The sequence below is a fragment of the Eptatretus burgeri genome, chromosome 8 (genome assembly GCF_056783735.1).
Source record: "Eptatretus burgeri isolate ZD-2024b chromosome 8, Ebu_testis_v1, whole genome shotgun sequence".
In the NCBI taxonomy this organism is placed as follows: Eukaryota; Metazoa; Chordata; class Myxini; order Myxiniformes; family Myxinidae; genus Eptatretus; species Eptatretus burgeri.
In genome coordinates this window covers 108,814,731-108,835,984 of record NC_140968.1, presented here as the reverse complement: position 1 = coordinate 108,835,984, position 21,254 = coordinate 108,814,731, and the positions used below count along the sequence as shown (strand labels likewise).

Here is a 21,254-nt window from a genome sequence, read left to right as displayed (position 1 = left end):
CAGAAATACAAACAAATTTCCCGTTATCGAACATTGGGTATGGCATCACGATGGAAATATGGCACAATGGAATGAACCCCTGCACTGTATTGGATTCTATGATGTTTGAATGAGGGAATGTGAATTATGCAAATGAATTACAGAATGTGGAATTCAAAATTGCAACAACTGATATTTGGATTGGATGTGAGGTAGAATTTACACAACAGTGCTATTTGATGTACCAATCCATGAATATAACATCGCATGCTTCATTAACTGTTGCAAAAGGATAAAGAGCAAAGGAAATTGGGCCAATAATTATATAAGTAGGGGGTTTGTCAAGTCAGTATTTGCTTCAGGAATGAGGCAGAAATTTGTATCACCTGAAAGAGAATGGAGGGTACAAAAGGATGATACCACATAGTACTGACTGAAGGGTCGACCTTGGTCGATGGCGTACCTGAGGTATAGCAGGTATGGCACATGCTCTGGGCGCTACTTGAAGGAGTGACGCCACCGAGCAGGACTGCATCTCTGTCAAGAATGGAATATTGAAGTTGAAAGACATCAGAGATGAAAGAAACGAATAGCTGATGAGAACTCGAGAGACGCTGGGTTAACAACCAATGAGGAAACGAAAAGAGTCATGAAGGGAACACTCGACCGTCTTCACAGAGAAATGGACGGAATGTTCGCTCGTAAAGTGTCTATAAATCATTTGGACATATACATGATGGACAAGACAAATATTAACTTTTGTGCTGCATTAACAAAGGTTGTCAAAGAGTTTGACTCCCAGGTCAGACAAGCACGAGCAGACCAGCTGCAGAGGAACACCACAGCATCCAGCCTGGCGACGGATCGCTGTATGAACATCAAGGTGTTCAGACGGAGGAATGCATTGAAGACACGTTGGACTGGACCACATCAGGTATTATTGGTCACCACCACAGTTATCAAGTACAAAGATAAGATTCACACATCTCATTGCAAAAGCATACAGGAAGTTGTAAAGAGAAGAAAGGAAATCTGCAAGTGGGAAGAACGTTACCGGAGGTTTATGACACATGTCGCAGTGCTCTTGATTAGCACGTGCAGAATTGGGATAATATGGAAGATAACAGACAGTGAGGGTATTATGAGAATGTCATGGAGAACAGAATGTTTGGTTGGTTGAGAGAAGGGGAAACGATGAATGGGTCGTGACAGAGAACGCAAAGAAGAAGGAGGAAAACATAGGGACCAATTGCATGAGATAGCCACGTATGGGAAAAACACCTGTATGACCCTTCAATGTAATTATGCACCCCATGTCACACGGGATTCAGGGGACGTAGACACTGTATGCCTGAAATGAGGCATAGTGTTATATGAAGGGATAACTGAACATCCATTGAACATCTTGTTTGCAATATCTTTACAACATGCTGAAAATATGAACAAAAGCAAGTGTTGGGTTTGCTCACAGCTACCCCACTTCGCCAAGCATGGACTGCCCCTCTCAGCAGTCCCATTTTCAGGGGTAGATACATGTCAGTACCTGGATTGTAGACAAGCTAATCCAGTCCGAACGAGAATAGGAGGGACAAAAGGGGATGTAAGTGCGCAAGTATGAGAGATAACAAGTAACTGGAAAAAGGAGGGATACAAATGTACTGACGATTGGCACTGGAACTAACCTTGGAATTGGGTGAGACGTAACTTCCTCGATACAAGGGAAAAAGATGATCACGCTCCCCGATACAAATTTTGCGTCAATATCTCAGGGGGAAGAAAAATATATTTGACTCGAAACATATTTGACCCAAAGTAACCATTGAGGGACAAATTACTGGCACAAGGATAGATATAAGGATGCAAATGAATAATCTTGTAGAACCCCAGGCTTTATTGAAGGTACATGTCCATGACGTGGTACAACACGTAAGGAAGGTAGCTGCAGAGAAACATGGCTATTTTAAGGAAGGAGGGTTTGTATCTTGGATAATGGAAGTGTTTGGTGGAGGAGGAACATGGATACTCCACATGTTGATCATTGCTATTGTTGTCATCATATCATGATTAAAGTAATGATCGGTGTGTGTGTGTGTGTGTGTGTGTGTGTGTGTGTGTGTGTGTGTGTGTGTGTGTGTGTGTGTGTGTGTGTGTGTGTGTGAAAATTTACCACAGTCACAATGGTGGTGGCACATCAAGTTTCCCTGGACCAATCATCTCTGACGATCCAGAAGATCCAGAAAATGAAGAACTTAGTATAAAATTAAGTCGAGACACCGTGACGGTGGAATCTTTTGGAAAATATGAAAGTACAGACACTTGTGCCTTTGTGAATGACAAAAACCCAGTTGAAAGAATTCACCAATGATTGCTAAAGAGCCAAAAGCAGATGGTTGATTATAATAAAGAGATGTGGAATGATAGAAATACCTTTAAAACTTCAGGGGAAAATGAATTCAAGCGGTTTTTTCAAATAAAATTTGATTCGTATGAATGGAAAAGGCGATTGCCTATTGGATGAATATGTTCAGTATGCACAGGGTTCTTTCCTTCCAAAATCGCCTGGGCGCCCCAAACTGAGGGGAGGTGCTGGCACCGCGTTGTGTTGCATCCACTTGCCAGGTTGTTAAGTCACCACAGAGCGCAAGTCTGGGTGACGTGGTGGAAACGAGCCTGCCGCTAACCAAACGACACATGTTGATTTTTATCTTGCCAAAACAAAGTTTTTGCAAGATATGTTAGTCAGCTTTTATGTTTTTTTTATTTTTTTTATTTTTCTTTTTTTTTGTTTGTCTGCAATCATGTAAAAAAATTCTGCAGAGCACAGTTATAATTGGAAATTTTTGTAACTTCGCATATCAGAGGCCTATAGAGGTCCCTTTCAGCGCATAAGATTTTGAAGGTCAAGGTCAAAGGTCAAGGTCACTTTGTCGCAAATCAGGGAAGTCGACGAAACCCTTATTTTTTGTCATTTTGATTGGATAGTTTTCAAACTTCATGGGAATATAGTTCATGGTCTGGCGCTCAGCTGATTAATTTTTGGTGGCGATTGGCCTTGACCTTCATGGTTTGCGCCTCAGGTCAAATTTTCAAGTTTTAGGAACCATATCGTGTAGTACCTCAAATTGAACACCTCGATGAGTGCTTTCTCGATATGTCAAGCTTGAGATATTATGACGTCATTTGGTGACGTTATGAGGCAAACGCATATTTTTCATGGTTACTCTGCAGAACGATTCTCATCGGAATCTCTCGTAGGCAGATATTCCTCAAGGAGTCGCTCCTGGTGGATAGCAGCTCTGTTCACCTCAGTGTGACATTAAAGAAGTCACACGTGGTCACCTTTTGGCAAGATACGGGTCACCCTGCAGGTGACATTGGTTTATTAGTTGGTTTGTCGTTCCAGAACAAACTCTTAGGATTGCTCTGTTATAACAAAAGGGGGAAACTGTGGGAGCTGGAGTATTAAACGTAATACAATAATCATGTAAGAATCAAAATTTACTTCGTTGTTTGCTTAAATGATTCAATCAACTGAGTTTAGAAATAATTTACTGGTTGAGCAAATAGACATGAAAACTGATAAAACTAAAATCTACATGCTGAGTGAGCTTGGTATACATGCTGAGTGAGCTTGGTATACATGCTGAGTGAGCTTGAAAGAAAAACACACACATAATCTTTCCTTGAGTGCAAATAACCTCTTGTAAAGTCATATCTGATAATAAACTCTTGACCTGTGATCATGTATTCAGCAGAATGAAACAATGACTCTCTCTTACTCCCCCCACACCCCCACACCCCTCCCCTTGTATCAGAAAACAAACTCCAACCATTGTATGCCATTGTAGGAGGAATCTTTGAACAAAGCAAAACCATTGTATGTGACATTTGACAGACTAATACCATTGTATGTGCTTTATTTGAAGTCAACACAGTTCCATCTGATGTATTGGTAAAAACACTATATAAACGCTCAGAAACCTTGTATTCAGCTTGCAACTAAGTAGCTGGTTGGGGTCTTCCTTCCGTGCACGGAAGTGTCTTCTATCTTCCGGAATAAACGGCTGGTCCATGACCTCACTTGATTTCTTTCCTTGAGGTAGTTGACCTCGGCCCCGACAGAGGTAATAAAATCGAAGCTCACAGAAGTGCAAGGATGAAATGAGCAAAGAACGGCATCCAAGTTTTTTCCTATAGTATCCAAGGCCATCTCCACTCATGGCTCGCAGACTTCCTCTCCTGTCGCAGTCAACGTGTGGCCCTCAATGGAGTTCTTTCATTCCCTCTCCCTCTCCAGGCTGGAGTTCCTCAACGCAGCGTTCTGGGCCCTCTTCTTTTTATGGTTTTCATCAATGATTTCTCTGAATCTCGGGAAAATCCTCTTTATCTCTTTGCTGATGACTCCTCCCTCTGCCGTACCATCTGTCATCCATCAGACTGGCAAGCAGCAGCTTCTTCGCTCACTGCAGTTCTGGGTAAAATCACAAACTGCTCCAACACATGGAACATGTCTTTCAATCCGGACAAATCTCACACTCTCACTGTGTCTCTCCAAAAGGACCATTTGGAAAAACCCCACCCACATTCTCAACAATCCTCTGGAAGAAGTCCTTTCTTTCAAGCTTCTGGGTGTCACTATCTGCCACGATCTTTCCTGGGAAAGCCACATTTCCAACCTGGCCTCAAAAGCCAGTTGCCGACTGGGAATCCTCCATCGTGCAAAGTCCTTCCTCAGCCCACCTGACCACATACAAAGCTTTCGTCCGCAGCCTGATGAAGTACAGCTCTCCTCTCTGGGCTAGTGCTCCTGCGTCTCACCTTTCTCGGCTTCACGCTGTGGAAACCAAGGCATTTCGAATCATTGGCATCTTTCGCACCAAGCCCCTTCTGGTAAGACTACCAAAATCACGAATCACTGCTCACCTTCACTCTTTCATTCCTCTTTTTTCCCACCTTTGGAATAAACCTCACTCTGTCCAATCCCATTCTTCCCTCAAGGCCTTCAAAACACCTGTTCACCCGACCTCTTGTCGTCCCCCATCCAAATCCTCGATCTTTTATATTCACGTTAATCCACCCCAAACCCACCTCCTTCAAATTCCCTGCTTTTCTTCTTGAAAGTCCTTGTTATGTCCATCTTGTATCCCCTGTGTTCCCCGCCCCATCCCTCTCCCTTCCACAGATCTCCTGATGTCTGTTCCCCGCTGTTTTGCCCTTCCCACTCTCACCCCTCTTATCTCATGCACCCCTGGTTGTGCATTGCGTTTTGCTCTCACACGAGCCTCGACAAGGTATACAAAAAAAGGAAGAGAAAAGAAGGATGAGAGAGGGAGAAGCAGAGAAAACACAGGAACCTGTAAGGAAAAGGGTTTGCATTGGTGGCGTTAAAGAGCGGAGAAAGGATCGTCAGTGGAAATGTGAGATGACAGTGATGCATCACTTGTTTGAAGCCCTGGAGAGAGCAACGTGATTGAACCATGTGGAAGGAATTTCCACAAACGGGAGAAAAGACGGAGAAATCTGATGAGTGTATTTTGTGGGTTTAACCAAGAGGGAGCAACTGGAAGGATTAGAGGGCTGAAAGAGCAGAGCGAGCTATACTAGAGCCAGACACATTATACATAACCACATGACATTGCTGAAAGGATTCAGCTATTTCAGCCACACCCATTGCTGACAGGTGTATATAATCAAGCACACAGCCATGCAATCTCCATGGACAAACATTGGCAAACCGCGTTGAAAAGCTCAGTGACTTTCAACGTGGCACCGTCATTGGATGCCACCTTTCCATCAAGTCAGTTTGTCAAAGTTTTGCGCTGCTGGAGCTGCCCCAGTCAACTGTAAGTGCTGTTATTGTGACGTGGAAACATCTCGGAGCAACAACAGCTCAGCCGCGAAATGGTAGGCCACACAAGCTCACAGAACGGAACCGCCGAGTGCTGAAGGGCGGAGCGGAAAAATCATCTGTCGCCGATTGCAATACTCACTACCAAGTTCCAAACTGACTCTGGAAGCAACGTCAGCAGAAGCACCTGAAGGTTCAGGAAGACCTTCATGAAATGGGTTTCCATGGCCGAGCAGCCGCACACAAGCCTCAGATCACGATTTGGAATGCCAAGCATCAGCCGGAGTGGTGAAAATCACACCACCATTGGACTATGGAGTGATGAATCATGCACCACCATCTGGAAGTCTGATGGATGAATCTCGGTTTGAAGAACGCTACCTGCCCGATTGCATCGGGCCAACTCTAATGTTTGGGAGAGGAGTAATCATGGTTCGGGCTCAGCCTCTTCCTTTGTTCCAGTGAAGGGAAATCTGAACGCAACAGCATGCAATGACATTCTCGACGATTCTATGCTTCCAACTTTGAGGCAACAGTTTGAGGAAGGACCTTTCAGGTTTGGGAGCGATTTATTAATATATATTGTGAAGATGGTATTTTGAGGTTGTCGTGATTTCTTATCAACAACACAAATTTGATTGTTTTTGTGTTTACTCATGTGCCTGCTATAAAAACGAGAAGGGCACTCAGGAGAGCGCACACCTCCGCCATGCAATACCTGATCCACGAGAACATATCAGGCCCAATACATTCTTGAAATATCATGCTACACAGTACTATATTGTTTTGGGCTAATTCTCGTATCCAGATTCGGATCTTCACCAAAATCGAATCACTTCGTCCTTGTGACACACCCAACCTGTCCACCATGTTTCATCCTAATCCGTCCACAAAGTTTTGAGATATCGTGCTCTCTATCGGTTTTACCCCATCTCTCAATGATGAAGAATCACTTTTAAAATTCTAGTAGTCGGATCCAGATCCATATCTTCACCAAAATCTAACCAGTTCGTCCTTGTCACATACCCAACCTGTCCACAAAACTTCATTGGGATCCGTGCACAGCTTTTTGAGATATCCTGCACACAAACAGACAGAACACGGTGAAAACATGACCTCCTTCACCTTTGGCGATGGAGGTAAAGATTGCTTTACACAGGTTTATTATAACACCTCAATTGGCCTCACGCAAGTATGTTCTCTTACACTGCCTGTTTTTTTTTCCCTGTGAGCGATTGAGTAATATGTGCTGTGAAGATCGTATGTTGAGATTGTGGTGATTTCTCAACAACACAAATTTAATTACAATGGTGCTTATACATGTGCCAGTACAGAAAGATTGCTTTGCACAGGTTCACTACAACATCTCCGTATTCAGGCTTCGAGTGAGTATGTTCTTATACACTGTCTGGGTTTTCCCCAGGACCAATCGAGTAATATGTTTTGTGAAGATTGTATGTTGAGGTTGTCGTGGTTTGTTGTACTTAAAAATAACATTGATAAAAAATAAGTTCAAAGAAGGGAAACCGGTCCAAATGCATTTTGCAACCCACAAGATTGGTAATTCATAGGAAACCATTCGGCCAACGTTCCTCAATTTGTCATGCAGGAAATATTTAAATATACGTTTCATTTAATATCCCCGGGCAACATGGGTACTTTAGTTGGTATACGTACTGTATATAATAGAGAATGAGAACCACAAGGTTGTGCATTGTTATTTGCATTTTCATGTGAATGGGGTAATCTCGGTGTATTTAACTTTGACAATACATTTTATCCGAGTACACTGATGGAAGAACAACAGCCGGGGGAAGGGGTCACAGATACAATGGGAAAGCGGTCAGACAAGAACACATGTACGTACCACGAGATGTGGGGTGGAATTGCAACGAACTGGTGGGAACAGAGTGTGTCCACATTTTCCATCATTTCCTTCTTTTCATCACTCCCAGCCTTGAGTGGTACTTGAGGAAAGTGTGCTTCACATTGAGAACATTTTTGGACCACGAGGCGGTGAAGTGAAACTTGTATTTTGTCCTTTTGTTGTACTCTGTTCGGTACCAGGACGCACTCTTCAGCTTGACAGAGCTGTCGGAAATGGCACAATGTGGTTGAGGAAACATATGGTGCCTTGCTGGAATTGTACGAACATCCCCAAATATAGTAACATTGCTAAGTTAACCCACAGTCCATTGCACATAAATGTATGGAAATCTCGGCATTTCTCAGTTCACTTTCTTAACCCTTTGAACCCTGACCTCCCTGGACTTTCCGATCCCCCATCATGGGCTCCCTCGAGAAAAATCCAGCCACTCAGATGTATGGAGGATTGAATCGTGGCTGGTAAAACGGCCGTGAGGGTTCAAAGGGTTAAAGTAAACGCATGGAGAAAAATGCACAGATTAAAAAAAAATAACAAACGTTAATGTTCTATGTTGATTCGCACAGATTATTGACACTGTTTAAAATGTGATGTACAGATTTTCCCCGATCACCTGATCGTATCACCTGAAATGAGTGAATGTCAAAATAATTTCCACCAGAGTTATCTTCTTACAGGTGTCGTGTTTTAACACATCTGCATTTGCTGTATACCAAAATGTTGGAAAATACATCAATCAGTTTACAGTGACTTGTCCAGTAACATTAAAAGGGGAGGGGCATTCTGATGCTTGATGGTGACTCGTGTGAAATGTTATGAACTAAGCAAGGAGAGAACCGTAAGCTTTACATTCAGGTACTCCATTTGTTCAAGATAAAACGACATCATCATCTGAAGTAGTCTATGAAGATTATAATATTTGTAGCATGCAAGGATATCAATTATAGCTGCTCAGACTGCGTAAAGCCATCGACTTACAGGAACAGAGCAACAGCTTTCTGTCTGCACTGTCGCTGTTGATTCGCTAACAAGCAATGAAACCGGCCCTGCAGCTGAGGGTGTGTGTAGCATTTGGATTCTCATGTGTGTACTATTTGTGAATGTCTTTATGGCTGTGGAGGAACTCTAGTGTGGGTTTGAAACAGCAAAGCACTTACTTTAGGTAGCCTTTCATGGTTGCTTTATGCAGCTTCTTCGGCTGGAAGAGAATGGGAGGAGTCGATTTATTTATACAATCCAAGCCACCTGGGTTAATTGATTATGGGCGAGCTGATTGGTCATTCCCTCCATACACAGAGGAGAGATGAGTTTGTTTTCATGATATATATATATATATATATATATATATATATATATATATATATATATATATATATATATATATATATATATATATATATATATATATGTATACGAGCATAACCCGCGCTCTGCGCGACATGTTTGGGTGGGTGTGTTTGAGAAAGGAACTGATGCAGAGTATCAGTCGTAATTTTACTTTAATGCAGTCAGTGGAATACGATTTCACTGTTTAAGAACCATTTTCTTTACTTTTTTTGTACCATGCACCTCATATGGTCTTTCAAATACTGTAAGCCGAATATCACGTTACTCGAGCACAGAACAAAGTCGAAGATAGCGCGACACGAAACCACAAACTCGGAAATAATAAATAAGATGTTTGTATGTATATATAATCTATTTATTACTAAAACTCTCATCTTGTGTATGTATATATATATATATATATATATATATATATATATATATATATATATATATATATATATATATATGTATAATCTTCTATATATTCGTAAAACTCTCATCTTGTAGATATGTATAATGTATATATGTATGTATGTATGTATGTACTGTATGTTCCCGAAATACATCCAAAACGGTACACGATAGCGCAAACCTTTTAGGGCCACCTCACTCACCATTCGCCTTCAGTGTGCAGTATCAAGTTTCGTTAAAATTGGGCAACGAAAAAAAAATATTTAAAAATCAATTCCCGATTCAGCCAAGCACTCTTCGGGAGTATTTGATCAATGCAAACAACCTCAGCGGTATAGTTCGCTGGAGCTATCTTTTGTTTTTTGTTGAAATGATGTTTCTTCATCAACCGCTGTCACAACGGGAACCCAACGGGTTCACAGGTCGTCCAGTATAATATAATATTGTATGAACAAGTCGAGGGATGGGTCTTGATGTTCATTTTCAACTGACATTTGTATTTAAACAAAAGTGTTATTTCAGGTGAAGTAAAACAGAAGTTACGAGAAAGAAATAAGTCAAAATGTTCAACTAATATGCAAATGGTAAGTTTAAAACACGAGGGGGTGGTTGAAGAGGGTTTCTTTTGTAAAGAATTTCTGCATTTAATTTTAGTATTTAAGTTGATTTTTGTATTTTTACCTTGAATGTGAATTTTATCCAAGTTCAAGATGATGAATCCTGTGATTTGTAACTTATGTAGTCTCTTCATCCTGTGTCCAAAATGAGCAGTTGAGGCAGTTGTAACAAATTTTTAAAAAGGAAATTGTGATGACAAAGCAGTGGCAGAGATAGACTGCTTTCTTTCGTGTCTCCTTGCAACGCATACCAGTTGATACAATAGCAGTGGAAATTCACGTCTTTATGCAAGTGTGACATTCACAATAACATCAGCAGAGCCACCACATCATCCTTTCCCGCTGGGGTGAGTTGACAGTACAATGAATGGCAACAGCAATGCAAGCTTTGACGAGGTGGTTTGCTGTTGCCTTCCTCTCACTCAGAGAAGGAATTTATAATTTGTTCAGGGTGCCGGCAAAAGTTCGCCCACTCTTCACGAAGGACACCATGGGGTTCTTTAATGACCACCAAGTAATGCTAGCAGATGGGGCGCCCAGCTTAATGTCCATCCGAGAGATGGCACACGCATTGATGCCCCGCCCTGCATGTGAAACACCAGTGTAGTGGTTTCAAGCTGGGCTCAGATTGGAACCCAGGCCCGACAGGTCAATGACCATTGTGCACACATCTCGGTCGACTGGCTCTCCTGCCAGCCACACTCATGATTGGACAAGGTAAATCTGACTACAATAACATACAAACTATTACCGATTATATACAGTATATCATGATATTATGCATGTGCGAATTTATTGGAAGACTTCTTAACCTTCGCATTTTCTCAAAGAAACAAAGGCAAAAAGCTATTACAAGAGCACTGTGTGTCTGTCTGTCAGTCGCTGAGTCCACACCGGTTCTCAAATCTACTGCAATTTATTCCAACCACGTACCTACCTTCCTCTTGTGATGTTCTGCTTTGTCGAATGCTTCATCTTGAATTTTTATCTTTTCTTTACAATTCATTATATGAAGAAATGGTGAAGTTCCAGAGGTCAACGTGTCAGATCTACTGGAGTCACACTATCGTATGATCGCTGAAGTACCTGGGTTCACCAAGGGGAAATTAAATGTTTCAAAATATTTCCTGCATGACAAATTGGTTGATGTTGGCCCAATATGTTTTTGTATGAATTACAATTTTGAGCGTCACAAAATGTGCTTGGACCACTTTTTATTAATTTTCTTTTGAAAATCGAACAAATCATGACAACCTCAACATACAATCTTCACAAAACACATTACTCGACCGCTCCTGGGAAAAACCCAGGCAGTGTATAAGAACATACAGTTGGGCTGAACATGGAAGTGAATTAATAAATCATTATGTTAATGTGTTTATTTTTAAACCTGGTAAAATAACAGGGACACATGGAAACACTGATAATTACCTCTACCACCAAAGGTGAAGGAGGTTATGTTTTCACCCCTTTCTGTCCGTCTGTCTGTCTTTCTCATGGTACATTTACGCATTATTATGCGAATTTTAGAATCTCCTCCTGTCAGACCAATATTTTGATGTTGTTTGCCAAAGAACAGTGCAGACAAAGTTTATTAAAAGGGACAAAAAAACAATAACGTGAAAAATGATCTATTTTTATTGACAGAAAGGTTAAACAATGTCTGGGATGAGCTGGTCCAACACGGCATCCAGTGTGGCTTCAAACGCAGCAATTGATGCCACTCGAAGCACATGTTTTTAGGGAGGGCATTCCATGGGATCACAAATCGATGGGAAAAAGCTGAGGAGCAGAAATTCCTTCACTCTAACTGCTTGAAGATTTTCAAAGGGTGTCCACTCCGGGCGTTATCTTGATGAAAGATGAAAAACTCATTTCTGTCTCGGTTTTCATCACCACACACAATCTTAAACACTTCGAGAAGACCCCCACAGATGTTCCGGTGCCACATGGAAAAGAGGTTTTGGCGGGAAAGCCTGACGTGGTACAGGAAGGCACGAAGTCCGACAACCATGTGGGTCGTGAGCCGTTGAACACGTTTGATTTTGTCGGGACCATGCTTGGACACAGTGTTCAGGTGGAGGTCGTGTGAAGGCCGAAGAGGCAGGGATAAACACCCACAGTGTAAGACAATTAAAATGGCAGGTTTAATGACAAATAACATCCGCCAGGCCATTCGCACAACTGCATCACATTGAGCCGAGGATCAGAACTCGAAATCTGGAGTGAAATCAGAAAATGTGAGGAAATCGGCGATGTTTTGTATTTTGTCGGTTTGTGTGGACCTTTACCGATCGGCTTGCTATCGCTTGCCAAGCCAGCCGTTCCTCATCAACCCCAACCCGAGCACTCAATGATGGTCCGGTTCGTGTCCCGATCGGGATGTACAGTTGGGAGATGAGTCCACAAATGTTAAAATATTCAATTTATGCTTTTTCAGTTGAAAAACAATTAAAAAGCGAACTTAATATTTGAAATGTAAAAATCTTGTTATTTTTGTGATAAAGACCTTTATCGATACAACAGAAGGAATGAAATGGTCCGACACAGCGTGGCAGGGCCAGGGGGCCACAAAACAATGATGTAAAACCAGGACGGCCGTTCACAGTGACGTCACATTCCCACGGAAATCACATTCTCACAAATATCCATGAAGACTCCGGGATGAACAAAATGTCGAAATCCGTCACTGAAGCTTTTTAACGTTTATCAAACAAAGGAAATCGAACAAATTAAAATAAGGAGAAAAATATTATTATTATTAATGACGTAGTGAAGTGATTCTGGTTATGAAACAGATACCTGTGTGTTGCACGTGGATCCGAGGAGAAGAATTCCTTCAGTTCCTCGACGTTTCAACCAATCAAAACGACGCATCGCCTTTCCTCCTTGGTCATTACCTTCTGTCAGAGGTTATCGCCTCCTCTCCACTACTTTGACCAATCAAAGCTCGCTCCGATCCAGAACTTGTCAGAAAACAGCACGAGGTACATCGCCGAACGTGATTGGTCCAATGGTATCACGTGCCGCCGAGAATTGGCGATTCAGTTTGAGGAACATCACGAACATGATTGGTCCGGTCCTGTTTGCTGGAATCCTCGTGCATAACACCGCCCACACAACACACGTGGTGTCCTTTGACCAATCAGGAGCAGAGCAGTTGCAGTATCGTTTCCTTCAGCTCGATTGGTCTTGTCCTGCTCGTGATGTTTTCGGGGTTTTTTTTCGTTGTTGTTGAATCTGTGAGGAGATTATTTTTTCGTTCTTGTTGTAAGTAAATTCCAACTCCTAATGCATGATGAATTACTTGTTTTTGGCTGATACGAGAAGCGAACGTAGAATTCTTCTTCCATTCGCTTCTTAAATATTTCAAATTAAAGTCTTTTTGCGATGAAAACATAAATATTACCCAAACATTACCTTCACAACGACAACGACACCGCCAAGAACACGATCTCATCTGAAAAAATAAATATTACCTCAACATAACCTTCACAACGACAATTACACCGCCTTGAACAGGATCTCATCTGAAAAAATAAATATTACCTCAACATAACCTTCACAACGACAACTACACCACCAAGAACACAATCTCATCTGAAAAAATAAATATTTCCTCAACATTACTTTCACAACGACAACGACACCGCCAAGAACAGGATCTCATCTGAAAAAATAAATATTACCTCAACATCACCTTCACAATGACAACTACACCGCCAAGAAAAGGATCTCATCTGAAAAAATAAATATTACCTCAACATCACCTTCACAACAACAACTACACTGCCAAGAACACGATCTCATCTGAAAAAACAAATATTACCTCAACATTACCTTCACAATGACAACTACACCGCCAAGAACACGATCTCATCTGAAAAAATAAATATTACCTCAATATTACCTTCACAATGACAACGATACCGCCAAGAACAGGATCTCATCTGAAAAAATAAATATTACCTCAACATTATCTTCACAACAACAACTACACTGCCAAGAACACAATCTCATCTGAAAAAATAAATATTTCCTCAACATTACCTTCACAACGACAACTAAACCGCCAAGAACACGATCTCATCTGAAAAAATAAATATTACCTCAACATTACCTTCACAACGACAACTGCACCGCCAAGAACAGGATCTCATCTAAAAAAATTAATACGAGAAGCGAACGTAGTATTCTACTTCCATTCGCTTCTGACTTTACCTATAACTTGTTCACAACAGTTTACGCAATTTCTGGTGACTTTGGCCTGGATTCGGGATCAGCGATCAAATAATGTAAATCACGACAAAATTATTTTTTGATGATGCGAGAGATATCTTTATTAAAATCAGTGGAGGAAATATATACCATGTCTGATATTACCTGGGTCGTTCATGTCTCCGACGATGCCTTTATCTCCCGGCATGCATCATTCCCCATGACAAAAACCGGAAACAAAAAATAACCAGAAGCAAAAAAAAAAACCGGAAGGAAAAGGGTCACAGCCAACAACACGGATTCCAAATTGCCATGGTATTGTGTTGTTGTTTCCTATTCTCTCAGGTGCACGCATTAAGTATGAAGCTCACTGCGTTCGCCATTAAAAAGAACGATGGCAAAAGAAAAACTTAGCTTTCATCGTTCGGCGCGAAATGCCATGGTGAGCGGAAATGACGTCTTTCTTTCGTTCGAATATGAGAGGGAAGCGTTTCTTGGTTTTTTTTCCGTCAAGCAATACATTCAATGGTTTTCACATACATAACACATTGGTTTCACAAATTTCCATTGAAATATTCGGGTATTTCCGGAAATTTTCGCCATTTCAGTCTCGGACACGGACTGCCATCTAGCGGACGGCCGTGATTGGCTGTCTTGAGGCATGTGGGCATATGGGGGGGGAGGGGGGACACCGGAGACGTGGTGGCCACCGGGGACATTTCAAACTCGATGCAATTGTATACAGCGCATGCGCTGTAATAATAAATAATGAGATGTACCATTACTCACGATGTCAGCGACTTTATAACAAGGGTTATCATGAATAATATTAATTAAATAAACACACATCTGTTGTGCAGGGTTTCTCAAGAGAATCCCAACTGACAAAAATGAACGTTTTAAATCCTGTTCTCATTTGGGTGAAAGATTTGAAAGAGAAAGGACTCGTGTTGTTCATCAACCTTGGGTCACGTGGTTTTCACCGGAAGAGGTTATTTGGAACAAAAATATATAATTATATCTCGGTTGAGATACCAATGGAGACGAGGGAAGAGGGCGTGGCCACAGTCCATTGTGACATCACAATAAGAATTGCAACAATAGAGAACTCTTTAGACAGGGCGGTATCATTAAATCTTCAGTTCGTGGAGAGCCGTGCACCAGCCATGTTGTTTCGCATCGTGCTGTTTGTGCTCAACATCCTCGGAAGTACAGCGTCCCGTCCATCACAGCAGGTAAGTGGGGATTGTGAGAAATAACAAAGTATTGTACTTGGGGAAGGTAAACAACACGATCGGAGTCACTTTCTTTCGAGCTTGGTAAACACAGACTGGGATTTCACTCATAAACAGGAATAAAACAGGTAAAACCAGGTATCCCATCTCGTATTTAATTAATAAACGGTATAAGGTTTCAAAGACGTATAAATTGACTCCATGGTATTTTTAAACGGATCGTTTTGTGAGTATTTGACGGAGCCGCCATTTTCCCCGTGCTCTCCCGACCGATGGAGAACAACACTCCCCACCAAACTACGTGATACTAATTTACAAATGTTCGATTTCACAAGGAACAAACATGGGTGGAAACATCACCTTCGTCCACCTTCAGTAGTGGATGTGTTGAGAATACGAGGTGGTTTGGTGTGAATCGAAAAAGGTTTATCTATTTATGACGTATGCACGTACAAACACAAAATGAATGTTCATTCACACGAATACCAAAGAGATATAAATAAATAAGGAAGGAAATGTACCATTACTCACTATGTAAGCTCCTTTATAACTGGGGTTATCATGAATAACTGATTAAATAAACACACGCCTGTTGTGCAAGGTTTCTAATGAGAATCCCAACTGATCAAAATGAACGTTTTAAATCCTGTGCTCATTGGGGTAAAAGATTTGAAAGAGAAAGGACTCGTGTTGTTCATCAACCTTGGGTCACGTGGTTTTCACTGGAAGAGGTTATTTGGAACAAAAAATGTATAATTAGATCTCGGTTGAGATATCAATGCAGACGAGGGAAGGGGGCGTGGCCACAGACCATTGTGACATCACAATAAGAAGTGTAACAATAGCAAACTATTTAGACAGAGCGGTATCATTAAATCTTCAGTTCGTGGAGAGCCGTGCACCAACCATGTTGTTTCCCATCGCGCTGTTCGTGCTCACCATCCTCGGAAGTGGAGTGTCCCGTCCGTCACAGCAGGTAATTGGGGATTGTGAGAAAAAACAACGTATTGTACTTGGGGAAGGTAAACAACACGATCGGAGTCACTTTCTTTGGAGCTTGGTAAACCGAGACTGGGATTTCACGAATAAACAGGAATAAAACAGGTAAAACCAGGTATCCCAGCTCGAATTTAATGAATAAACAGGATTAAAACAGGTAACATCAGGAACCCCAGCTCGTGTTCAATTCATAAACAGGATTAAAATAGGTAACAGCAGGTGTCCCAACTCGTACTTAATTAATAAACAGCATTAAAATAGGAAACACAAGGTATCTCAGCTCGTATTTAATTAATAAACAGGATTAAAACAGGTAACACCAGGTAACCCAGCTCGTATTTCATTCATACACAGGATTAAAACAGGAAACACCAGGTATCCCAGCTCGTGTACAATTGATGAACAGGATTAAACCAGGTAATGCCAGGTACCCCAGCTCATGTTCAATTCATAAACAGGAATAAAATAGGTAACAGCAGGTGTCCCAGCTCGTATTTAATTAATAAACAGGATTAAAACAGGTAACACCAGGTATCCCAGCTCGTATTTAATTAATAAACAGGATTAAAACAGGTAACAACAGGTATCCCAGCTCGTGTTTAATTAATAAACAGGATTAAAATAGTTAACACAAGGTATCCCAGCTCGTATTTAATTAATGAACAGGATTAAAACAGGTAACACCAGGTACCCCAGCTCGTATTTAATTAATAAACAGGATTAAAACAGGTAACACCAGGTACCCCAGCTCGTATTTAATTAATAAACAGGATTAAAACAGGTAACACCAGGTATCCCATCTCGTATTTAATTAATAAACGGTATTAGGTTTCCAAGACTTATTAATTGACTCCAAAGTATTTTTAAACGGATCGTTTTGTGAGTATTTAACGGAGCCGCCATTTTCCCCGTGCTCTCCCTTCCGATGGAGAACAACACTCCCTACCAAACTACGTTATACTAATTGACAAATGTTCGATTTCACAAGGAACAAACATGGGTGGAAACATCACCTTCATCCACCTTCAGTAGTGGATGTGTTGAGAATACGAGGTGGTTCGGTGTGAATCTATAAGAGGTTATCTATTTATTACGTATGCACGTACAAACACAAAATGAATGTTCATTCACACCAATACCAAAGAGATATAAATAAATAAGGAGGTGTGCCATTACTCACTTTGTAAGCTCCTTGAAACTGGGGTTGTCATTAATAACATTAATTAAATAAACACACATCTGTTGTGCAAGGTTTCAAAAGAGAATCCCAACTGATCAAAATGAACGTTTTAAATCCTGTGCTCATTGGGGTAAAATATTTGAAATAGAAAGGACTCCTGTTGTTCATCAACCTTGGGTCACATGGTTTTCACTGGAAGAGGTTATTTGGAACAAAAAATGTAAAATTAGATCTCGGTTGAGATATCAATGCAGACGAGGGAAGGGGGCGTGGCCACAGACCATTGTGACATCACAATAAGAAGTGCAACAATAGCAAACTATTTAGACAGAGCGGTATCATTAAATCTTCAGTTCGTGGAGAGCCGTGCACCAGCCATGTTGTTTAGCATCGCGCTGTTCGTGCTCACCATCCTCGGAAGTGGAGCGTCCCGTCCATCACAGCAGGTAAGTGGGGATTGTGAGAAAAAACAACGTATTGTACTTGGGGAAGGTAAACAACACGATCGGAGTCACTTTCTTTGGAGCTTGGTAAACCGAGACTGGGATTTCACGAATAAACAGGAATAAAACAGGTAAAACCAGGTATCCCAGCTCGAATTTAATGAATAATCGGGATTAAAACAGGTAACATCAGGAACCCCAGCTCGTGTATAATTTATAAACAGGATTAAAACAGGTAACGCCAGATATCCCAGCTTGTATTTAATTAACAGGATTAAAACAGGGAACACCAGGAACCCCAGCTCGTTTTCAATTCATAAACAGCATTAAAACAGGTAACAACAGGTATCCCAGCTCATGTATTATTTATAAACAGGATTAAAACAGGTAACGCCATGTATCCCAGCTTGTGTTTAATTAATAAACAGAATTAAAACAGGTAATGCCAGGTATCCGAGCTCGTATTTAAATAATAAACAGAATTAAAACAGGTAATGCCAGGTGTCCCAGTTCGTGTATAATTAATAAACAGAATTAAAACAGGTTACGCCAGGAACCCAAGTTCGTCTTTCATTAAAAAATGTGATTAAAACAGGTAACACCAGGTATCCCAGCTCGTATTTAATTCATGAACAGGATTAAAACACTGAACGCCAGGAACCCCAGCTCATGTATAATAAATAAACAGCATTAAAACAGGTAACAACAGGTATCCCAGCTCGTGTTCAATTAATAAACAGCATGAGAAGAGGTAACACCAGGTACCCCAGCTCATGTATAATTTTCAACAGGATTAAAACAGGTAACGCCATGTATCCCAGCTCGTGTTTCATTAATAAACAGAATTAAAACAGGTAACACAAGGTACCCCAGCTGATATTTCATGAATAAACAGCATTGAAACAGGTAACGCCAGGAACCCCAGCTCGGATTTAATTAATAAACAGGATAAAAAGAGGTAACACCAGGTACCCCAGCTCATGTATAATTAATTAATAAACAGGATAAGAACAGGTAACACCAGGAACCCCAGCTCGTATTTAATTAATAAACAGGATTAAAACAGGTAACACCAGGTACCCCAGCTCATGTATAATTAATAAACAGCATTAGAACTCGTAACACCAGGAACCCCAGCTCGTATTTCATGAATAAACAGGATTAAAACAGGTAACACCAGGTATCCCAGCTCGTGTTTAATTAATAAACAGGATTAGAACAGGAAACACCAGGAACCCCACCTTGTGTTCAATTAATAAACAGCATTAAAACAGGTAACAACAGGTATCCCACCTCGTGTATAATTTATAAACAGGATTAAAACAGGTGACGCCAGGTATCCCAGCTCATGTTCAATTAATAAACAGCATTAGAAGAGGGAACACCAGGTACCCCAGCTCATGTATAATTTAAAAACAGGTTTAAAACAGGTAACACCAGGAACCCCACCTTGTGTTCAATTAATAAACAGGATCAGAACAGGGAACACCAGGAACCCCAGCTCGTATTTAATTAATAAACAGGATGAGAACAGGTAACACCAGGTACCCCAGCTCATTTGTAGATAATGGACAGGATTAAAACAGGTAACACCAGTAACCCCAACTCCTGTATAATTAATAAACGGTATAAGGTTTCAAAGACGTATTAATTGACTCCATCGTATTTTTAAACGGATCATTTTGTGAGTATTTCACGGAGACGCCATTTTCCCCGTGCTCTCCCTTCCGATGGAGAACAACACTCCCTACCAAACTCCGTTATCCTAATTTACAAATGTTCGATTTCACAAGGAACAAACATGGGTGGAAACATCACCTTCGTCCACCTTCAGTAGTGGATGTGTTGAGAATACGAGGTGGTTCGGTGTGAATAGATAAAATATTATCTATTTATTACGTATGCACGTGCAAACACGAAATGAATGTTCATTCACACTAATACCAAAGAGATATAAATAAATAAGGAGGTGTACCATTACTCACTCTGTAAGCTCCTTTATAACAAGGGTTATCATGAATAACATTAATTAAATAAACACACGTCTGTTGTGCAAGGTTTCTCATGAGAATCCCAACTGATAAAAATGAACGAGTTAAATCCTGTTCTCATTTGGGTAAAAGATTTGAAAGAGAAAGGACTCGTGTTGTTCATCAACCTTGGGTCACGTGGTTTTCACTGGAAGAGGTTGTTTGGAACAAAAATATGTAGTTATATCTCTGTTGAGATATGAATGCAGAGGAGGGAAGGGGGCGTGGCCACTGTCCATTGTGACATCACAATAAGACGTGCCACAATGGAGAACTCTTGAGACAGAGCGGTATCATTAAATCTTCAGTTCGTGGAGAGCCGTGCACCAACCATGTTGTTTCCCATCGCGCTGTTTGTGCTCAACATCCTCGGAAGTGGAGTGTCCCGTCCATCACAGCAGGTAAGTGGGGATTGTGAGAAATAACAACGTATTGGACTTGGGGAAGGTAAACAACACGATCGGAGTCACTTTCTTTTCAGCTTGGTAAATCAGGACCGGAGGGAGGATTTAAAATGGGGGGAGTTGGTTGGTCTTGGAGTGAGGGGTGTGTTGTTTTTACAAGTTTGACCAATCAGAGCATGATGGGCCGTCCCATCGAGTTCCGATCAAAGTTTGGATTTAAGTTCAATTCACCAAGTGATTCCTGACAGGAAACACAACATGTCAGAAAAGGGAATACACAGATTTACATCCTTGTCGTCGACTTCACTTTTTATCATATCACAAGTACATTCATCATCTTGAAACATCTATCATACAATGTTGTTTTCATAATTTGTTGATTGAAATTCTCCCATAACAAGGCTGAAAGCAACTCAAGGTTTTTGGGTTGTATACAGTGCGTACTGTAATCAGTAATCACACCGACTCCAATCAGGTGATCACCAAAAAATTGGCGATATTGGCCGTGTGTGTGTGTGTGTGTGTGTGTGTGTGTGTGTGTGTGTGTGTGTGTGTGTGTGTGTGTGTGTGTGTGTGTGTGTGTGTGTGTGTGTGTGTGTGTGTGTGTGTGTGTGTGTGTGTTGTTCAAAAGCAAAACATTCTCACGTCTGACTCCCCAACCTCAACACCCCTCTCT

General features: G+C 41.1%; 1 protein-coding gene across 6 annotated transcripts in view; it reads right to left on the bottom strand.

Moving 5' to 3' along the window:
* Positions 1-6,973: 6,973 nt before the first annotated feature.
* The window catches only part of LOC147022512 (uncharacterized), a 155,007-nt gene continuing 140,726 nt past the window's right edge, over positions 6,974-21,254 (bottom strand). For 3 of the 6 annotated variants that reach the window (XR_015061282.1, XR_015061283.1, XM_085893494.1), the window contains one exon: positions 6,974-7,918. Coding sequence is in view for 2 of the 6 variants with exons in the window: in XM_085893494.1 (XP_085749620.1) it covers positions 7,756-7,918 (163 nt within the window). In the remaining 4 variants the exon portion in view is untranslated. Of the gene's footprint in view, positions 7,919-16,171; positions 20,820-21,254 lie in introns of those variants that run through there. The other 3 variants (XR_015061284.1, XR_015061285.1, XM_085893496.1) reach the window with 1 other exon arrangement.